This window comes from Tachyglossus aculeatus, chromosome 2, assembly GCF_015852505.1.
Source record: "Tachyglossus aculeatus isolate mTacAcu1 chromosome 2, mTacAcu1.pri, whole genome shotgun sequence".
Lineage (NCBI taxonomy): Eukaryota > Metazoa > Chordata > Mammalia > Monotremata > Tachyglossidae > Tachyglossus > Tachyglossus aculeatus.
The window spans coordinates 5,037,340-5,055,362 of record NC_052067.1 but is presented as its reverse complement, the minus strand read 5'-3'; the positions used below and the strand labels follow the sequence as shown (position 1 = coordinate 5,055,362).

General features: G+C 45.9%; 1 protein-coding gene across 1 annotated transcript in view; it reads left to right on the top strand.

Annotated features, from left to right (window-relative positions):
• The window catches only part of THSD7A (thrombospondin type 1 domain containing 7A), a 329,576-nt gene that overhangs the window by 232,136 nt on the left and 79,417 nt on the right, over positions 1-18,023 (top strand). Inside the window, exons 12-13 of the mRNA XM_038770315.1 lie at positions 11,703-11,897; positions 15,894-16,157. Coding sequence (XP_038626243.1) covers positions 11,703-11,897; positions 15,894-16,157 — 459 coding nt within the window. The remainder of the gene's footprint in view (positions 1-11,702; positions 11,898-15,893; positions 16,158-18,023) is intronic.

The window sequence follows — 18,023 nt, the reverse complement described above, 5'->3', positions numbered from 1 at the left end:
ATATGATTGATGATGATGATATACGGATGGTCCCTACCCAACAGTGGACTCACAGCCTCAGTTCCCTCATCTGGAAAATGGGGATGAAGACTGTGATCCCCCCGTGGGACAACCTGATCACCTTGTAACCTCCCCAGCGCTTAGAACGGTGCTTTGAACATAGTAAGCGCTTAATAAAGGCTATCATTATTATTATTAATCAAAGATCTTCCAATTCATTCAGTTGTATTTATTGAGCGCTGACTGGATGCAGAGGACTGTACTAAGCACTTGGGAAAGTGCAATACAACAATAAGCAAGGCTCAGCCAATCGTCAGCTGTGTGACTTTGGGCAAGTTACTTCACTTCTCTGTGCCTCAGTTACCTCATCTGTAAAATGGGGATTAAGCCTGTGAGCCCTACGTGGGAAAACCTGATCACCTTGTGTTCCCCCAGTGCTTAGAACAGTGCTTTGCACATAGTAAGCGCTTAACAAATACCATCATTATTATTTATTATTATTATTATTCCCTGCCTACAATGAGTTTATAGTCTAGAGTGGGGAATAATGATAATGATGGCATTTATTAAGCGCTTACTACGTGCAAAGCACTGTTCTAAGCGCTGGGGAAGATACAAGGTGATCAGGTTGTCCCACGGGGGGCTCACAGTCCTAATCCCCATTTGACAGATGAGGTAACTGGGGCCCAGAGAAGTGAAGTGACTTGCCCAAAGTCACACAGCTGACAGTTGGCAGAGCTGGGATTTGAACCCATGACCTCTGACTCCAAAGCCCGGGCTCTTTCCACTGTATTTGATACAAATAAATAAACAAATAAATAAAGTGGCCGATATGGACATAAGTACTTTGGGCTGGGAGAGGGGGAGGAGTAAAGGGGAAGGGGGAAGAATATCGGCTTTTATGTCCGCCTGCCTCTCTGGGTGACTGGAAGATAGTAATAATGATAATAATCATGGTATTTATTAAGCACTTACTACGTGCCAAGCACTGTACTAAGCGCTGGGTGGATACAAGCAAATCAGGTTGGCTACAGTCCCTGTCCCATGTGGGGCTCGCAGACCCTGTTTTACAGATGAGGTAACTGAGGCCCAGAGAAGTGAAGTGACTTACCCAAGGTCACACAGCAGACAAGGGGCAGAGCCGGGATGAGAACTCATCACCTTCTGATTCCCAGGCCCGGGCTCTATTCAGTACGCCATGCCGCTTCAAGCTCTACCAGTTTATTAGCGCTTAGTACAGTGCTCTGCCCACATTAAGCGCTCAATAAATACTGTTGAATGAATGAATTTATTGAACGCTTACTGGGTGCAGAGCACTGGACACTTGGGAGAGTACAACAGTGCAATAAACAGAACATTTCCTGCCCACAACAAGCTTACAGACTAGGGAGAGGGTCTATTTAGGGGACGCCCCTGGTCCACTCAGTACTTGGGAGAATACAGAGAAACCATCTCCACCCTCCGGGAGCTTCTCTTCTAGATGTACGCTCGTTGTGGGCTGGCAATTTGTCTCCTTATTGTTAATAATAATAATAATAATGGCATTTATTAGGTGCTTACTATGTGCAAAGCACTGTTCTAAGCACTGGGGTGGTTACAAGGTGATCAGGTTGTCCCCCGGGGGCTCACAGTCTTAATCCCCATTTTACAGATGAGGGAAATGAGGCACAGAGAAGTGAAGCGACTTGCCCACAGTCACAAAGCTGACAAGTGGTGGAGCCATGATTTGAACCCATGACCTCTGACTCCCAAGCCCGGGCTCTTTCCATTGAGCCACGCTGCTTCTTCTAATGAGGTATTGTTGTATTGTACTCTCCCAAACGCTTAGTACAGTGCTCCGCACACGGAAGCAGTGTGGCCTAGTGGTTATAGCACGGGCTTGGGAGTCAGAAGCACCCGGGCTCCAGTTCCGGCTCCACCACCCGTCTGCTGTGTGTGTGTGTGTGTGACCTTGGGCAAGTCACTTCACTTCTCTGTGCCTCAGTTCCTTCATCTGTCAATTAATAATAATTAATAATAATAATAATAATAATGGCATTTATTAAGCGCTTACTATGTGCAAAGCACTGTTCTAAGCGCTGGAGAGATTACAAGGTGATCAGGTTGTCCCACGGGGGGCTCACAGTCTTCATCCCCATTTTACAGATGAGGGAACTGAGGCCCAGAGAAGTGAAGTGACTGGCCCAAAGTCACACAGCTGACAATTGGCAGAGCCGGGATTCGAACCCATGACCTCTAACTCCAAAGCCCATGCTTGTTCCACTGAGCCACGCTGCTTCTATAATTCATTAATAATAATGATGGTAATAATAATAATAATAATAATAATAATGGCATTTGTTAAAACTCACTATGTGCAAAGCACTGTTCTAAGCACTGGGGAGGTTGCAGGGTGATCAGGTTGTCCCATGTGGGGCTCACAGTCTTAATCCCCATTTTACAGATGAGGTAACAGACACAGAGAAGTTGTTATTTTATTTTGTTAGTATGTTTGGTTTTGTTCTCTGTCTCCCCCTTTTAGACTGTGAGCCTGCTGTTGGGTAGGGACTGTCTCTATATGTTGCCAACTTGGACTTCCCAAGCGCTTAGTACAGTGCTCTGCACACAGTAAGTGCTCAATAAATACGATTGATTGATTGATTGATTGATTGATTGATTAAGTGACTGGCCCAAAGTCACACAGCTGACAAGTGGCGGAGCCGGGATTTGAACCCATGACCTCTGACTCCAAAGCCCGGGCTCTTTCCACTGAGCCACGCTGCTTCTTTAATGGTGATGGTGATTGTGTAGCACTCACTATGTGCCAACCACTGTTCTGGGGTAGATACAAGTTAATCGGGTTGGACGCAGTCCCTGTCCCACGGGGGGCTTACAGTCTTCATCCCCATTTTACAGCTGAGGTGAGTGAGGCACAGAGACGTGAAGTGACTTGCCCGAGGTCACCCAGCAGACAAGTGATGGAACCGAGATTAGAACCCAGGCCCTTCTTTCTGGCAGGCCTTGGCTCTAGCCATTAGGCCACACTGCTTCTTGACTGTGTCCAAGGGCCTGTGTCACCTAACCCTCAGCCCCGCAGCACTTACATACCTATCTTTAAGTTATATATTTTAAATTTTTAATTCATTTTCATTCATTCATTCATTCATTCGTATTTATTGAGCGCTTACTGTGTGCAGGGCACCGTACTAAGCGCTTGGAAAATACAGATGTCTGTCTTTCTGTCTACACGGCGAGCTCATTGTGGGCAGGGAGCATTTCTGCCCACTCTGTTGGACTCTCCCAAGCACTTAGTATAGTACAGTGCCGAATTGTACTTGCCAAGCATTTAGTACAGTGCTCTGCACACAGAGAAGCAGCGTGGCTCAGTGGAAAGAGCCCGGGCTTTGGAGTCAGAGGTCATGAGTTCGAATTCCGGCTCCACCACAAGTCTGCTGTGTGACCTTGGGCAAGTCACTTAACTTCTCTGAGCCTGTTCCCTCATCTGTAAAAATGGGGATTAAGACTGTGAGCCCCATGTGGGACAACTTGATCACATTGTACCCCGCCCCCAGCGCGTAGAACAGTGCTTTGCAATCAATCAATCAATCATATTTATTGAGCGCTTACTATGTGCAGAGCACTGTACTGAGCGCTTGGGAAGTACAAATTGGCAACATATAGAGACAGTCCCTATGTGGGACAACTTGATCACATTGTACCCCCCCCCCAGCGCGTAGAACAGTGCTTTGCAATCAATCAGTCAATCAATCGTATTTATTGAGCGCTTACTATGTGCAGAGCACTGTACTAAGCGCTTGGGAAGTACAAATTGGCAACACATAGAGACAGTCCCTACCCAACAGTGGGCTCACAGTCTAAAAGGGGACTTTAGACTTTAGCGCACATAGTAAGCGCTTAACAAATGCCATCATCATCAATAAATACGGTTGAATGAATGAATGAATAAATACAATTGAATGAATGAATGGATGCTCTGCACAGAGTAAGTGATCAATAAATACAGGCTCAATAAATACGATTGAATGAATGAATGAATGAATAAATACAATTGGATGAATGAATGAATGCTCTGCGCAGAGTAAGTGCTCAATAAATACCCCAGTGCTTATGTAATAAGCATTGAATAAATGCCATAACTGACCAGGCAAGTATCAGATCGCAGCATTATCTCTGCCATCCGATCAATACCTTCAGAAGGCAAAGTATGTGAGAGGAAAGAGGAGGGAAAGAGAAATGAATTGTAGTTAAATCTGAATTGTCAGAAGAAACGAAAGTGAGGAATCCTTGCCGTGTGGCCTAGTGGCTAGAGCCCGAGTGTGGGATTCCGAGAGACCTGGGTTCTAGTCCCAGCCCCGCCACTTGTCCGCTGCGTGACCTTGGGCAAGTCACTTCACTTCTGCAGGCCTCAGTTGCCTCATCTTTAAAATGGGAGGATGGGCTGTGACCGACCTAATCAGCTCGTATCTGCCCCAATGCTTAGTACAGTGCCTAGACCGTGCATGGTAGGCATTTAACAAATACTGCTTAAACCTTCTACAGGCTTTTATTGCATTCTTCTTCCCTGGGAGGAATACGTTTAGGAACTAAACGGGGAAGCGACGTAACCCAGTGGAAAGAGCCCGGGACTGGAAATCAAGAGAACTGGGTTCTAAATCTGCAACCACTGTGGGACCTCGGATAAATCCCTTGAGCTCACCTCCTCCAGGAAGCCTTCCCCAACTGAGCCCCCCTTTTCTCCTGCTCCTCTTCCCCTCCCCATCACCCTGACTCCCTCCCTCTGCTCTACCCCCTCTCCGCCCCACAGCACTTATGTATAAATGTACATATTTATCATTCTATTTATTAATGATATCTATATATCTATAATTCTATCTATTTATATTGATGCTATTGAAGCCCATCTCCTAGTTGTGTTTTGTTTTGTTGTCTGTCTCCCCACTTCCAGACCATGAGCCCGTTGTTGGGTTGGGATTGTCTCTATTTGTTGCCGACGTGGCTCAGTGGAAAGAGCCCGGGCTTTGGAGTCAGAGGTCATGGGTTCAAATCCCGGCTCCGCCAACTGTCAGCTGTGTGACTTTGGGCAAGTGACTTCACTTCTCTGGGCCTCAGTGACCTCATCTTCAAAATGGGGATTAAGACTGTGAGCCCCCCCGAGGGACAACCTAATCACTTTGTAACCTCCCCAGTGCTTAGAACAGTGCTTTACACATAGTAAGTGCTTAACAAATCCCATCGTTATTGTTTTTCCCAAGTGCTTAGTACAGTTCTCTGCACACAGTGAGTGCTCAATAAACACGATTGAATGAATGAATTCAGACTTCTCTGCACACAGTGAGTGCTCAAAGAATAATAATAATAATGTTGGCATTTGTTAAGCGCTTACTATGTGCAAAGCACTGTTCTAAGCGCTTGGGGGGATACAAAGTGATCAGGTTGTCCCACGTGGGGCTCACAGTCTTAATCCCCATTTTACAGATGAGGTAACTGAGGCTCAGAGAAGTTAAGTGACTTGCCCAAGGTCACACAGCAGACATGTGGCGGAGCCGGGATTCGAACCCATGACCTCTGACTCCAAAGCCCGGGCTCTTTCCACTGAGCCACGATGCTTCATTCAATGAATACGATTGAATGAATGAATTCAGACTTCTCTGTGCCTCAGTTTCCTCATTAAAATGGGGATGGAAGACCTGCTGTCCCTCCCTCTCCGACTTTGACGCCCAGGTGGGACACGGATGGTGCCCAACGTGTCTTGTACATCCCCCAGCGCCTGGCACATAGCAAGCATCTCACAAGTGCCGGGGCGGGAGGAAGGCCTGAGGGGAGGCCCTGCCCAGCTGCCAACGGAGAAGCAGAGTGCCTCAGTGGCAAGACCTCGGCCTTGGGGGTCAGAGGTCACGGGTTCGAATAATAATAATCATAATAATGGCACTTATTAAGCGCTTACTATGTGCAAAGCTCCCTTCAAAGCCCTACTGTGAGCGCCGTCCCAGACTGAGCCCCCTCCTTCCTCTCCCCATCCCCATCCCCCCCGCCCTACCTCCTTCCCCTCCCCAAAGCACCTGTATATATGTATATATGTTTGTAGGTATTTACTACTCTACTTTATTTGTACATATTCTATTTATTTTATTTGGTTAATATGTTTTGTTGTCTGTCTCCCCCTTCTAGACTGTGAGCCCGCTGTTGGGTAGGGACTGCCTCTATATGTTGCCAACCTGTACTTCCCAAGCGCTTAGTACAGTGCTCTGCACACAGTAAGCGCTCGATAAATACAATTGAATGAATGAATGAATGAACATTTATTTTACTTGAACATATTTATTCTATTCACTTTATTTGGTTAATATGTTTTGTTGTCTGTCTCCGCCTTCTAGACCATGAGCCCGCTGTTGGGTAGGGACTGCCTCTATATGTTGCCAACCTGTACTTCCCAAGCGCTTAGTACAGTGCTCTGCACACAGTAAGCACTCGATAAATACGATTGAATGGATGAATGAATGAACATTTATTTTACTTGTACATATTTATTCTATTTATTTTATTTGGTTAATATGTTTTGTTGTCCGTCTCCGCCTTCTAGACTGTGAGCCCGCTGTTGGGTAGGGACCATCTGTATATGTTGCCAACTTGGACTTCCCAAGCGCTTAGTCCAGTGCTCTGCACACAGTAAGCGCTCGATAAATACGATTGAATGGATGAACGAATGAACATTTATTTTACTTGTACATATTTATTCTATCTATTTTATTTGGTTAATATGTTTTGTTGTCCATCTCCGCCTTCTAGACCGTGAGCCCGCTGTTGGGTAGGGACCGTCTCTATATGTTGCCAACCTGTACTTCCCAAGCGCTTAGTCCAGTGCTCTGCACACAGTAAGCGCTCAATAAATCCGATTGAATGAATGAATGAATGAAAGTACCACCCTTATTATTGTTATTTTCAGGATTTGACTTCGGGCAGGCCCGGGGGAGGTGGTGACTCGGGTGCCCTTCCTCTGGCGATAAGTCAGCACGGTTTGGGTTCTTGGCACTTGCCCGGACAGCGGGTCGAGAAAGCCAGCACGGCCCAGGCTTTGTCTCTGGCTCCCCGGAGTCGAGGTTCTCAAAGAGGGCGAGGGGAGCCCAGCTTCCCGCCCCGCACTTGCTCTTTCTCCCTTTAATAGGAGGAAGTTGGTTTCTCGGAGCCAGTTTTCCTGCCTTTGAATTACTGTTTTTCCTCCACGCCACAGCCCAAATCCTCGGCGGTGAAATGATGGATGAGCTTGGGGCTTTTCATTATAACACCCGTTCGGGCCAAGAACCACGGTTGTGTGTTTGTTTTGTAGGTAAATGGGATCTGTGAAGCATTTTTTCATGCATTCATTCATTCATTCAGTCGTATTTATTGAGCACTTACTGTGTGCGGGGCACTGTACTAAGCACTTGGGAAGTACAAGTTGGCAACATGTAGAGACGGTCCCTACCCAACGGTGGGCTCGCAGTCTAGAAGGGGGAGACGGAGAACAAAACAAAACGGATTAACAAAATAAAATAAATAGAATAAATATGTACAAATAAAATAAATAAATAAATAGAGTATTTAACTCCGTGCCCGGCGCTGTACTAAGCACTTGGGAAGTACAAGTTGGCAACATATAGAGACGGTCCCTACCCAACAGTGGGCTCACGGTCTAGAAGGGGGAGATGGAGAACAAAACAAAACGTATTAACTAACTATAATAAATAGAATAAATATGTACAAATAAAATAAATTAATAAATAGAGTAATTTAACTCCATGCCCGGCACTGTACTAAGTGCTTGGGAAGTACAAGTTGGCAACATATAGAGATGGTCCCTACCCAACAGCGGGCTCACAGTCTAGAAGGGGGAGACGGAGAACAAAACAAACCATATTAACAAACTATAATAAATAGAATAAATATGTACAAATAAAATAAATAGAGTATTTAACTCCGTGCCCGGCACTGTACTAAGCGCTGGGGTGAATACAGCAAATCGGGTTGGACACAGTCCCTGTCCCGTGTGGGGCTCACAATCTCAATCCTCATTTTACAGATGAGGGAACTGAGGCCCAGAGAAGTGAAGTGACCCACCCAAGGTCACACACAGCAGACAAGGGGCAGTGTCAGGATTAGAACCCATGACCTTCTGAATTCCAGGCTCGTGTTCTCTCCACTAGGCCACACTGCTTCTTGGTGATGAGGACCATTGATGATGATGATCTTGTATCCACCCTGGTGCTTATCACAGCGCTTGGCACATACTGCACCTATTACTGTCATTATTAATAGTACAGTGCTCTGCACAGGGTAACTGTGTAATATTGCTATGTACTATGTATGAGATACTTTTTTCTGGTGTTTGTTAAGTGCTTACTACATTCCAGGCACTGTTCCTAGGTCTGGGAGGGGGGCTTAGTCGCTTAAACCACCTGTATATATGTGGATATGTTTGTACATATTTATTACTGTATTTATTTATTTATTTATTTTACTTGTACATATCTATTCTATTTATTTTATTTTGTTAATATGTTTTGTTTTCTGTCTCCCCCTTCTAGACTGTGAGCCCACTGTTGGGTAGGGACTGTCTCTGTATGTTGCCAACTTGTACTTCCCTAGTGCTTAGTACAGTGCTCTGCACACAGTAAGCGCTCAATAAATACGATTGATAGATTGATTGATTGATTGACTAGTCAGGGAAGGCTTCTTGGAGGAGATGGGCCTTCAATAAATCTTCGAAGGTGGGAAAGAGTCATTGTCTGTCAGATGTGAGGTGAGGGGTTGACGGCAAGACAGGTGAGATGGCAGTAATAATAATAATAATAGTAATGATGGCATTTATTAAGCACTTACTATGTGCAAAGCACTCGTCTAAGAACTGTGGAGGCTACAAGGTGATCAGATTGTCCCCCGGGGGGCTCACAGTCTTCATCCCCATTTTCCAGATGAAGGAACTGAGGCCCAGAGATATGAAGTGACTTGCCCAAAGTCACACAGCTGGCAATTGGCGGAGCCGGGATTTGAACCCATGACCTCTGACTCCAAAGCCCGGGCTCTTTCCACTGAGCCACGCTGCTGCTCAGTACTGTAAGAAGGTCGGCATGGGCTGGGTTAGTAGTAGGAGAGCAGCGAGGTGAGGTAAGAGAGGGCGAGGGGATTGACTGCTTTAAAGCTGACGGTGAGGAGTTTCAGTTTGATTGATGATTATATTATTATTGTCATTATCATTATTACTGTTCAACTGTGACTCTGGCTATTGGTCAATCAATCAATCAATCAGTCGTATTTATTGAGCGCTTACTGTGTGCAGAGCACTGGACTAAGCGCTTGGGAAGTACAAGTTGGCAACATATAGAGACAGTCCCTACCCAGCAGTGGTGTCACAGTCTAAAAACGGGGAGACAGAGAACAAAACCAAACATGCTAACAAAATAAAATAAATAGAATAGATAAGTACAAGTAAAATAAATAGATAAATAAATAGAGTAATAAATATGTACAAATACATATACATATATACAGGACATATATACATATATACATGCCCTCCCTTTGCCCATCCGCCAAGCTAGCTCTCTTCCTCCCTTCAAGGCCCTGCTGAGAGCTCACCTCCTCCAGGAGGCCTTCCCAGACTGAGCCCCTTCCTTCCTCTCCCCCTGGTCCCCCTCTCCATCCCCCCATCTTACCTCCTTCCCTTCCCCACAGCACCTGTATAGATGTATATATGGTTGTACATATTTATTACTCTATTTATTTATTTATTTATTTTACTCATACATATCTATCCTATTTATTTTATTTCGTTGGTATGTTTGGTTTTGTTCTCTGTCTCCCCCTTTTAGACTGTGAGCCCACTGTTGGGTAGGGACTGTTTCTATGTGTTGCCAATTTGTACTTCCCAAGCGCTCAGTACAGTGCTCTGCACATAGTAAGTGCTCAATAAATACGATTGATGATGATGATGATGATACATGGGGTCCTGTACAAACATATATACAGGACGTATATACATATATACATGTGGTCCTGTCCGCATGTTTTGCGGTGTTGTCTGTCTCCCCCTTCTAGACTGTGAGCCCACTGTTGGGTAGGGACCGTCTCTATATGTTGCCAACTTGTACTTCCCAAGCGCGTAGTCCAGTGCTCTGCACACAGTAAGTGCTCAATAAACACGATTGATGGATGGATTGATTGGTCCCGAGGAAGCGGTTGAATCCCCGCGGATGGCAGGCCTGTGGTTCTGAGGCTTCTGTGGTTTTCTGTGTCCCTTCAGCGCTTGGGAAGTACAAGTTGGCAACATAGAGAGACGGTCCCTACCCAACAGTGGGCTCACAGTCTAGAAGGGGGAGACAGACAACACCACAAAACATGTGGACAGGACCACATGTGTATATGTATATATGTCCTGTACCTCGCTCTCCTCACTGTACCTCGCTCTCGCCTGTCCCGCCGTCGACCCCCGGCCCACGTCATCCCCCGGGCCTGGAATGTCCTCCCTCTGCCCATCCGCCAAGCTAGGTCTCTTCCTCCCTTCAAGGCCCTGCTGAGAGCTCACCTCCTCCAGGAGGCCTTCCCAGACTGAGCCCCTTCTTTCCTCTCCCCCTCGTCCCCCTCTCCATCCCCCCGTCTTACCTCCTTCCCTTCCCCACAGCACCTGTATATATGTATATATGGTTGTACATATTTATTACTCTATTTATTTATTTATTTATTTATTTTACCTGTACATTTCTATCCTACTTATTTTATTTTGTTGGTATGTTTGGTTCTGTTCTCTGTCTCCCCCTTTTAGACTGTGAGCCCACTGTTGGGTAGGGACTGTCTCTATGTGATGCCAATTTGTACTTCCCAAGCACTTAGTACAGTGCTCTGCACATAGTAAGTGCTCAATAAATACGATTGATTGATTGATTGATTGATGTATATATGTTTGTACATATTTATTACTCTATTTTACTTGTACATATCTATTCTATTTATTTTATTTTGTTAGTATGTTTGTTTTTGTTCTCTGTCTCCCCCTTTTTAGACTGTGAGCCCACTGCTGGGTAGGAACTGTCTCTCTATGTTGCCAACTTGGACTTCCCATGCGCGTAGTACAGTGCTCTGCACCCAGTAAGCGCTCAATAAGCACGATTGACGGATGGATTGATTGGTCCCGAGGAAGCGGTTGAATCCCCGCGGATGGCAGGCCTGTGGTTCTGAGGCTTCTGTGGTTTTCTGTGTCCCTTCAGCGCTTGGGAAGTACAAGTTGGCAACATAGAGAGACGGTCCCTACCCAACAGTGGGCTCACAGTCTAGAAGGGGGAGACAGACAACACCACAAAACATGTGGACAGGACCACATGTGTATATGTATATATGTCCTGTATATATGTATATATGTTTGTACATATTTATTACTCTATCTATTTATTTTACTTGCACATATCTATTCTATTTATTTTATTTTGTTAGTATGTTTGTTTTTGTTCTCTGTCTCCCCCTTTTTAGACTGTGAGCCCACTGCTGGGTAGGAACTGTCTCTCTATGTTGCCAACTTGGACTTCCCACGCGTGTAGTCCAGTGCTCTGCACACAGTAAGCGCTCAATAAGCACAATTGACGGATGGATTGATTGGTCCCGAGGAAGCGGTTGAATCCCCGCGGATGGCAGGCCTGTGGTTCTGAGGCTTCTGTGGTTTTTCTTTGTCCCTTCAGCCATCAGTTGCCGCCGGCTGGACGGGGGCCCGGCGGAGGTGGGCGAATGCCTGGGGCGGGCCGGCCCGCTGCCCCCGCTCACCCAGCCCTGTCAGATCCCCTGCCAGGATGACTGCCAGCTCACCCCCTGGGCCCGCTTCTCCCCCTGCAACGGAGACTGCGGCGCCGTCAGGACACGGAAGCGCCTGCTCGTCGGTAAGGGCCGGTGGGCCGCTCCCTCTGTACCTCCACTCCCGGCCCACGTCCTCCCCCTGGCCTGGAATGCCCTCCCTCCACACATGATAATCATAGTTTGTACATATTTATTTATTTATTTATTTATTTATTTATTTATTTATTTATTTATTTTGCTTGTACATATCTATCCTATTTATTTTACTTTGTTGGTATGTTTGGTTTTGTTCTCTGTCTCCCCCTTTCAGACTGTGAGCCCACCGTTGGGTAGGGACTGTCTCTCTGTGTTGCCAATTTGTACTTCCCAAGCTCTTAGTACAGTGCTCTGCACAGAGTAAGCGCTCAATAAATACGATTGATGATGATGATGATGATGGAATGCCCTCCCTCCACACATAATAATCATAATGTTGGTATTTGTTAATGATAATAATGATGATGGCATTTGTGAAGCGCTTACTATGCGCAAAGCACTGTTCTGAGCGCTGGGGGGATACAAGGCGATCAAGTTGTCCCACGTGGGGCTCACAGTCTTCATCCCCAGTTTACAGATGAGGGAACTGAGGCTCAGAGAAGTTAAGTGACTTGCCCAAGGTCACGCAGCTGGTATGTGGCAGAGTCGGGACTCGAACCCATGAGCTCTGACTTCAAAGCCCGTGCTCTTTGCACGGAGCCATGCTGCTTCTCTTAAGTTAAGCGCTTACAACTCATTCATTCATTCAATCGTATTTATTGAGCGCTTACTGGGTGCAGAGCACTGTACTAATCGCTTGGGAAGGACAAGTTGGCAACATATAGAGATGGCCCCTACCCAACAGTGGGCTCACTGTCTAGAAGGGGGAGACAGACAACAAAACAAAACATATTAACAAAATAAAATAAATATATAGATAGAGTAATAAATACATACAAACATATATACATATATGCAGGATACATATATACAGTAATATATACATATTTACTATGTGCCAAGCACTGTTCTAAGCGCTGGGGAGAAACAAGGTATTCAAGGTTGTCCCACGTGGGGCTCATAATCTTCATCCCCATTTGACAGATGAGGGAACTGAGGCACACCGAGCTAGCTCTCATCCTCCCTTCAAAGCCCTACTGAGAGCTCACCTCCTCCAAGAGGCCTTCCCAGATTGAGCCCCCTTTTTCCTCTCCTCCTCCCCATCCCCCTGGCCCTACCTCCTTCCCCTCCCCACTGCACCTCTATATACGCTTGTACAGATTTATTACTCTACTTATTTTACTTGTATATTTTTACTATTCTATTTCTTTTGTTAATGATGTGTATCTAGCTTTACTTCGATTTATTCTAATAACTTGACACCTGTCCACATGTTTTGTGGTGTTGTCTGTCTCCCCCTTCTAGACTGTGAGCCCGTTGGTGGGTAGGGACCGTCTCTACATGTTGCCAACTTGTACTTCCCAAGCGCTTAGTACAGTGCTCTGCACACAGTAAGCGCTCAATAAATACGATTGAATGAATGAATGAATCACCACCATCCCCGACCCCGCCATGGGGACTGCCAGAGGCCCCGCGGTGGCAGAGCCCCCCTCTCTAGGAGCAGGAGGATCCGGGTTCCAGTTCCAGCCCACTGCGAGACCCTGGTCTGGTCATTTACCCCCTCCCGGCCCCGGTTTTCTCCTCCACAAAATGGGAATGATAATAATGACCTGGGTTCTAATCCCGACTGCTCCACTTGTCTGCTGCGTGACCCTGGACAAGTCATTTCACTTAGAACAGCGCTGTGCACATAGCAAGCGCTTAACAAATACCATCATTATTATTCCCTGGTCCTCAGTGACCTCAACTGTAAAATGGGGATGTAGACTGTGAGCTCCAGGTGGGACAGGGAGTATATCCAACCTGATTAACTTGCTTAAAGCAGTGCTTAGCACAGAGCATTTAACAAGTACCATAATTCATATTATTAGTAATAATAAGAATAATACCTGCTTCTTCTACCTACCTCTGCCCTGTCAGTAATGGGAGAGCATTTGGGGGATACTAATGTCACTTTTAATAATAAGAATAATAATGATTATGGTATTTGGCAAGCACTTATTATGTGCCAAGCACTGTTTTAAGCTCCGGGGTAGATACAAGATAATCAGGTTGGACATAATCCCTGTCCCTCATGGAGGGCTCACAGCTTCCATCCCCATTTTACAGAGGAGATTACTGAGGCCCAGAGCGGTGAAGTGACTTGCCTAAAGTCACACATCAGACAAGTGGTGGAGTCGGAATTATAGTAATAATAATAATAATAATGGTATTTGTTAAGCGCTATGTGCCAAGCACTGTTCTAAGCACTGGGTTAATAATAATAACGATGGCATTTGTTAAGCACTTACTATGTGCAAAGCACTGTTCTAAGCACTGGGGAGGATACAAGGTGATCAGATTATCCCACGTGGGGCTCACAGTCTTTATCACCATTTTACAGATGAGGTAACTGAGGCCCAGAGCAGTGAAGTGACTTGCCCAAAGTCACACATCAGGCAAGTGGTGGAGTCAGAATTAGAATAATAATAATAATAATAATAATAATAATAATAATAATGGTATTTGTTAAGTGCTATATGCCAAGCATTGTTCTAAGCACTGGGGTAATAATAATAATAATGATAGCATTTGTTAAGCACTTACTATGTGCGAAGCACTGTTCTAAGCGCTGGGGAGGATACAAGGTTATCAGGTTGTCCCACGTGGGGCTCACAGTCTTTATCACCATTTTACAGATGAGGTAACTGAGGCCCAGAGAAGTTAAGTGACTTGCCCAGAGTCACACTTCAGACAAGTGGTGGAGTCGGAATTAGAATAATTAATAATAATAATAATAATAATGGTATTTGTTAAGTGCTGTATGCCAAGCATTGTTCTAAGTACTGAGGTAATAATAATAATAATGATGGCATTTGTTAAGCACTTACTATGTGCGAAGCACTGTTCTAAGCGCTGGGGAGGATACAAGGTAATCAGGTTGTCCCACGGGGGGCTCACAATCTTAATCCCCATTTTACAGATGAGGTAACTGAGGCCCAGAGAAGTTAAGTGACTTGCCCAAAGTCACACAGCTGACAAGGGTAGATACAAGGTCATCAGGTTGCCCCACGTGGGGCTCAGTTCCCTCATCTGTAAAATGGGGATTAAAGACTGCAAGTCCCAGAGTCACAGAGAAGTTAAGTGAGTTGCCCAAGGTCACACATGCCCTCTGACTTCCCAAGACCGGGCTCTTCCATTCATTCATTCAATCGTATTTATTGAGCGCTTACTGTGTGCGGAGCACTGTACTAAGCGCTTGGGAAGTCCAAGTTGGCAACATATAGAGACGGTCCCTACCCAACAGTGGGCTCGCAGTCTAGAAGGGCTCTTGTCGCTAGGCCACGTTGCTTCTCTTTTGGTTTTAATAGTCGTAAAAGCCGAAAGAGCATATGAGAACATCGCTACAATCCCCTACTATCCCCCAATCAATCAATCAATCAATCAATCATATTTATTGAGCGCTTACTATGTGCAGAGCACTGTACTAAGCGCTTGGGAAGTACAAATTGGCAACACATAGAGACAGTCCCTACCCAACAGTGGGCTCACGGTCTAAAAGGGGGAGACAGAGAACAAAACCGAACATACCAACAAAATAAAATGAATAGGATAGAAATGTACAAGTAAAATAAGTAAATAAATAAATAGAGTAATAAATATGTGCAACCATATATACATCTATACAGGTGCTGTGGGGAAGGGAAGGAGGTAAGATGGGGGGATGGAGAGGGGGACGAGGGGGAGAGGAAGGAAGGGGCTCAGTCTGGTAAGGCCTCCAGGAGGAGGTGATCTCTCAGCAGGGCCTTGAAGGGTGAAAGAGAGCTAGCTTGGCGGAGGGGCAGAGGGATTGGGGGCATTCCAGGCCCGGGAATCAGCATCCTTTATAGAATAGACCGGAAGCAGATCTTCAGGCCCCCGAAGACCCGTTGTCTGAAATGGGCCTTGGGTTTTCCTTCGTCCAGGAAAAAGCAAGAAGAAGGACATCTGCAAGAACTCCCAGCTCTACCCGTTGCTGGAGACGCAGTTCTGCCCGTGCAACAAGTACAGGGCGCAGCCGGTGGGCACGTGGTCGGACTGCATCCTGCCCGAGGCCCGGCCCGAAGGGCCGCAGGGGGCCAAGGTGCCCGGGGACGGCAAGGACTGTGGCCAGGGCTACCGCTACCAGAGCATGGCCTGCTACGACCAGAATGGCAGGCTGGTGGAGACCACTCGATGTGACAGCCACGGTAACCGAGAGACCCCCGGGTTGGGGAGGGGTCCGGGGGTGGCCGGGATGGGTGGTCCCATCGGCCTCCCGCCTCTCGCCGGCCTTCGCCAGCCTAATTGTACATATTTATGACTCTATTTATTTTACTTGTACATATCTATTCTATTTATTTTATTTTGTTAGTATGTTTGGTTCTGTTCTCTGTCTCCCCCTTTTAGACTGTGAGCCCACTGGTGGGTAGGGACTGTCTCTATATGTTGCCAATTTGTACTTCCCAAGCGCTTAGTACGGTGCTCTGCACATAGTAAGCGCTCAATAGATACGATTGATGATGATGATAATGATGAAGAGGGTTCTGGGAAACTCTTGGGGGAGCCGGGAGTCCTCCTGCATTGGACAGATCCACTCATTCCACCGTATTTATTGATGGCTTAGTTTTCATTCATTCAGTCGTATTTATTGAGCACTTACTGTGTGCAGAGCACTGCACTACTACTACTACTAATAACGATAGCTTTTATTAAGCGCTTACTATGTGCAAAGCACTGTTCTAAGCGCTGGGGAGCTTACAAGGTGATCAGGTCATCCCACGGGGGGCTCACAGTCTTCATCCCTATTTTACAGATGAGGTCACTGAGGCCCAGAGAAGTGAAGTGACTTGCCCAAAGTCACACAGCTGACAGTTGGCAGAGCTGGGATTTGAACCCGTGACCTCTGACTTCAAAGCCCGGGCTCTTTCCACTGAGCCACACTGCTTCTCCATAATAATAATAATAATAATGGCATTTATTATTTATTGTTCATTTATTATTTATTTACTTATTGTTTATTTATTGTTTATTTATTATATATTATTAATTATTTAAGTGCTTACTATGTGCAAAGCACTGTTCTAAGCGCTGGAGAGGTTACAAGGTGATCGGGTTGTCCCACGGGGGGCTCACAGTCTTCATTCTCAAGCACTTGGGAAGTACAAGGCGGCAACATATAGAGAGGGTCCCTACCCAACAGCGGGCTTACAGTCTAGAAGACGGGCCACTGTACTAAAGCACTTTGGAGAGTGCAACAGACACAGTCCCGGCCCCCAACGGGCTCACGGTCTCGAGGGGGAGACAGGCATTAATAGAAATAAATTAATTACGGCTGTGGACGTAAGCGGTGTGGGGCTGGAAGGGGAGGATGAATGAAGGGAGCAAGTCAGGGAAGGCTTCTGGGAGGAGATGGGCCTTCAGTAAGACTTTGAAGCGGGGGAGAGTACCCATGTTTGTGGACGGTTGGCTGTAGTTATCGTTAACCTAATGAGGAGCCATCACCTCACCGTGATTCGGGCAGACCCGTGGTCCATCCAGACCAAGATTCTGTCACTGTTAGCAGCCACTGGATAATAATAATAATTATTATTATTATATTATATTATTATAATAATTATTATTATTATAAATGATTGTGGTATTTATAAAGCACATACTTTGCCCCAGGTCGGACAGAGTCCCCGTCCCACTTGGGCTGCACAATCTTTAATCCCAATTTTATAGCTGAGGTAACTGAGGCCCAGAGAAGTGAAGTGATGTGCCCATGATCCCACAGCGGACAAGTGGTGGAGCCAGGATTAGAACCCACGACCTCTGACTCCCAAACCCGTGTTCTTTTTATGATGGCATTTATTAAGCGCTTACTATGTGCAAAGCAGTCAATCAATCAATCAATCATGTTTATTGAGCGCTTACTGTGTGCAGAGCACTGTACTAAGCGCTTGGGAAATACAAGTTGGCAACATCATCATCATCATCAATCGTATTTATTGAGCGCTTACTGTGTGCAGAGCACTGTACTAAGCGCTTGGGAAGTACAAGTTGGCAACATATAGAGACAGTCCCTACCCAAC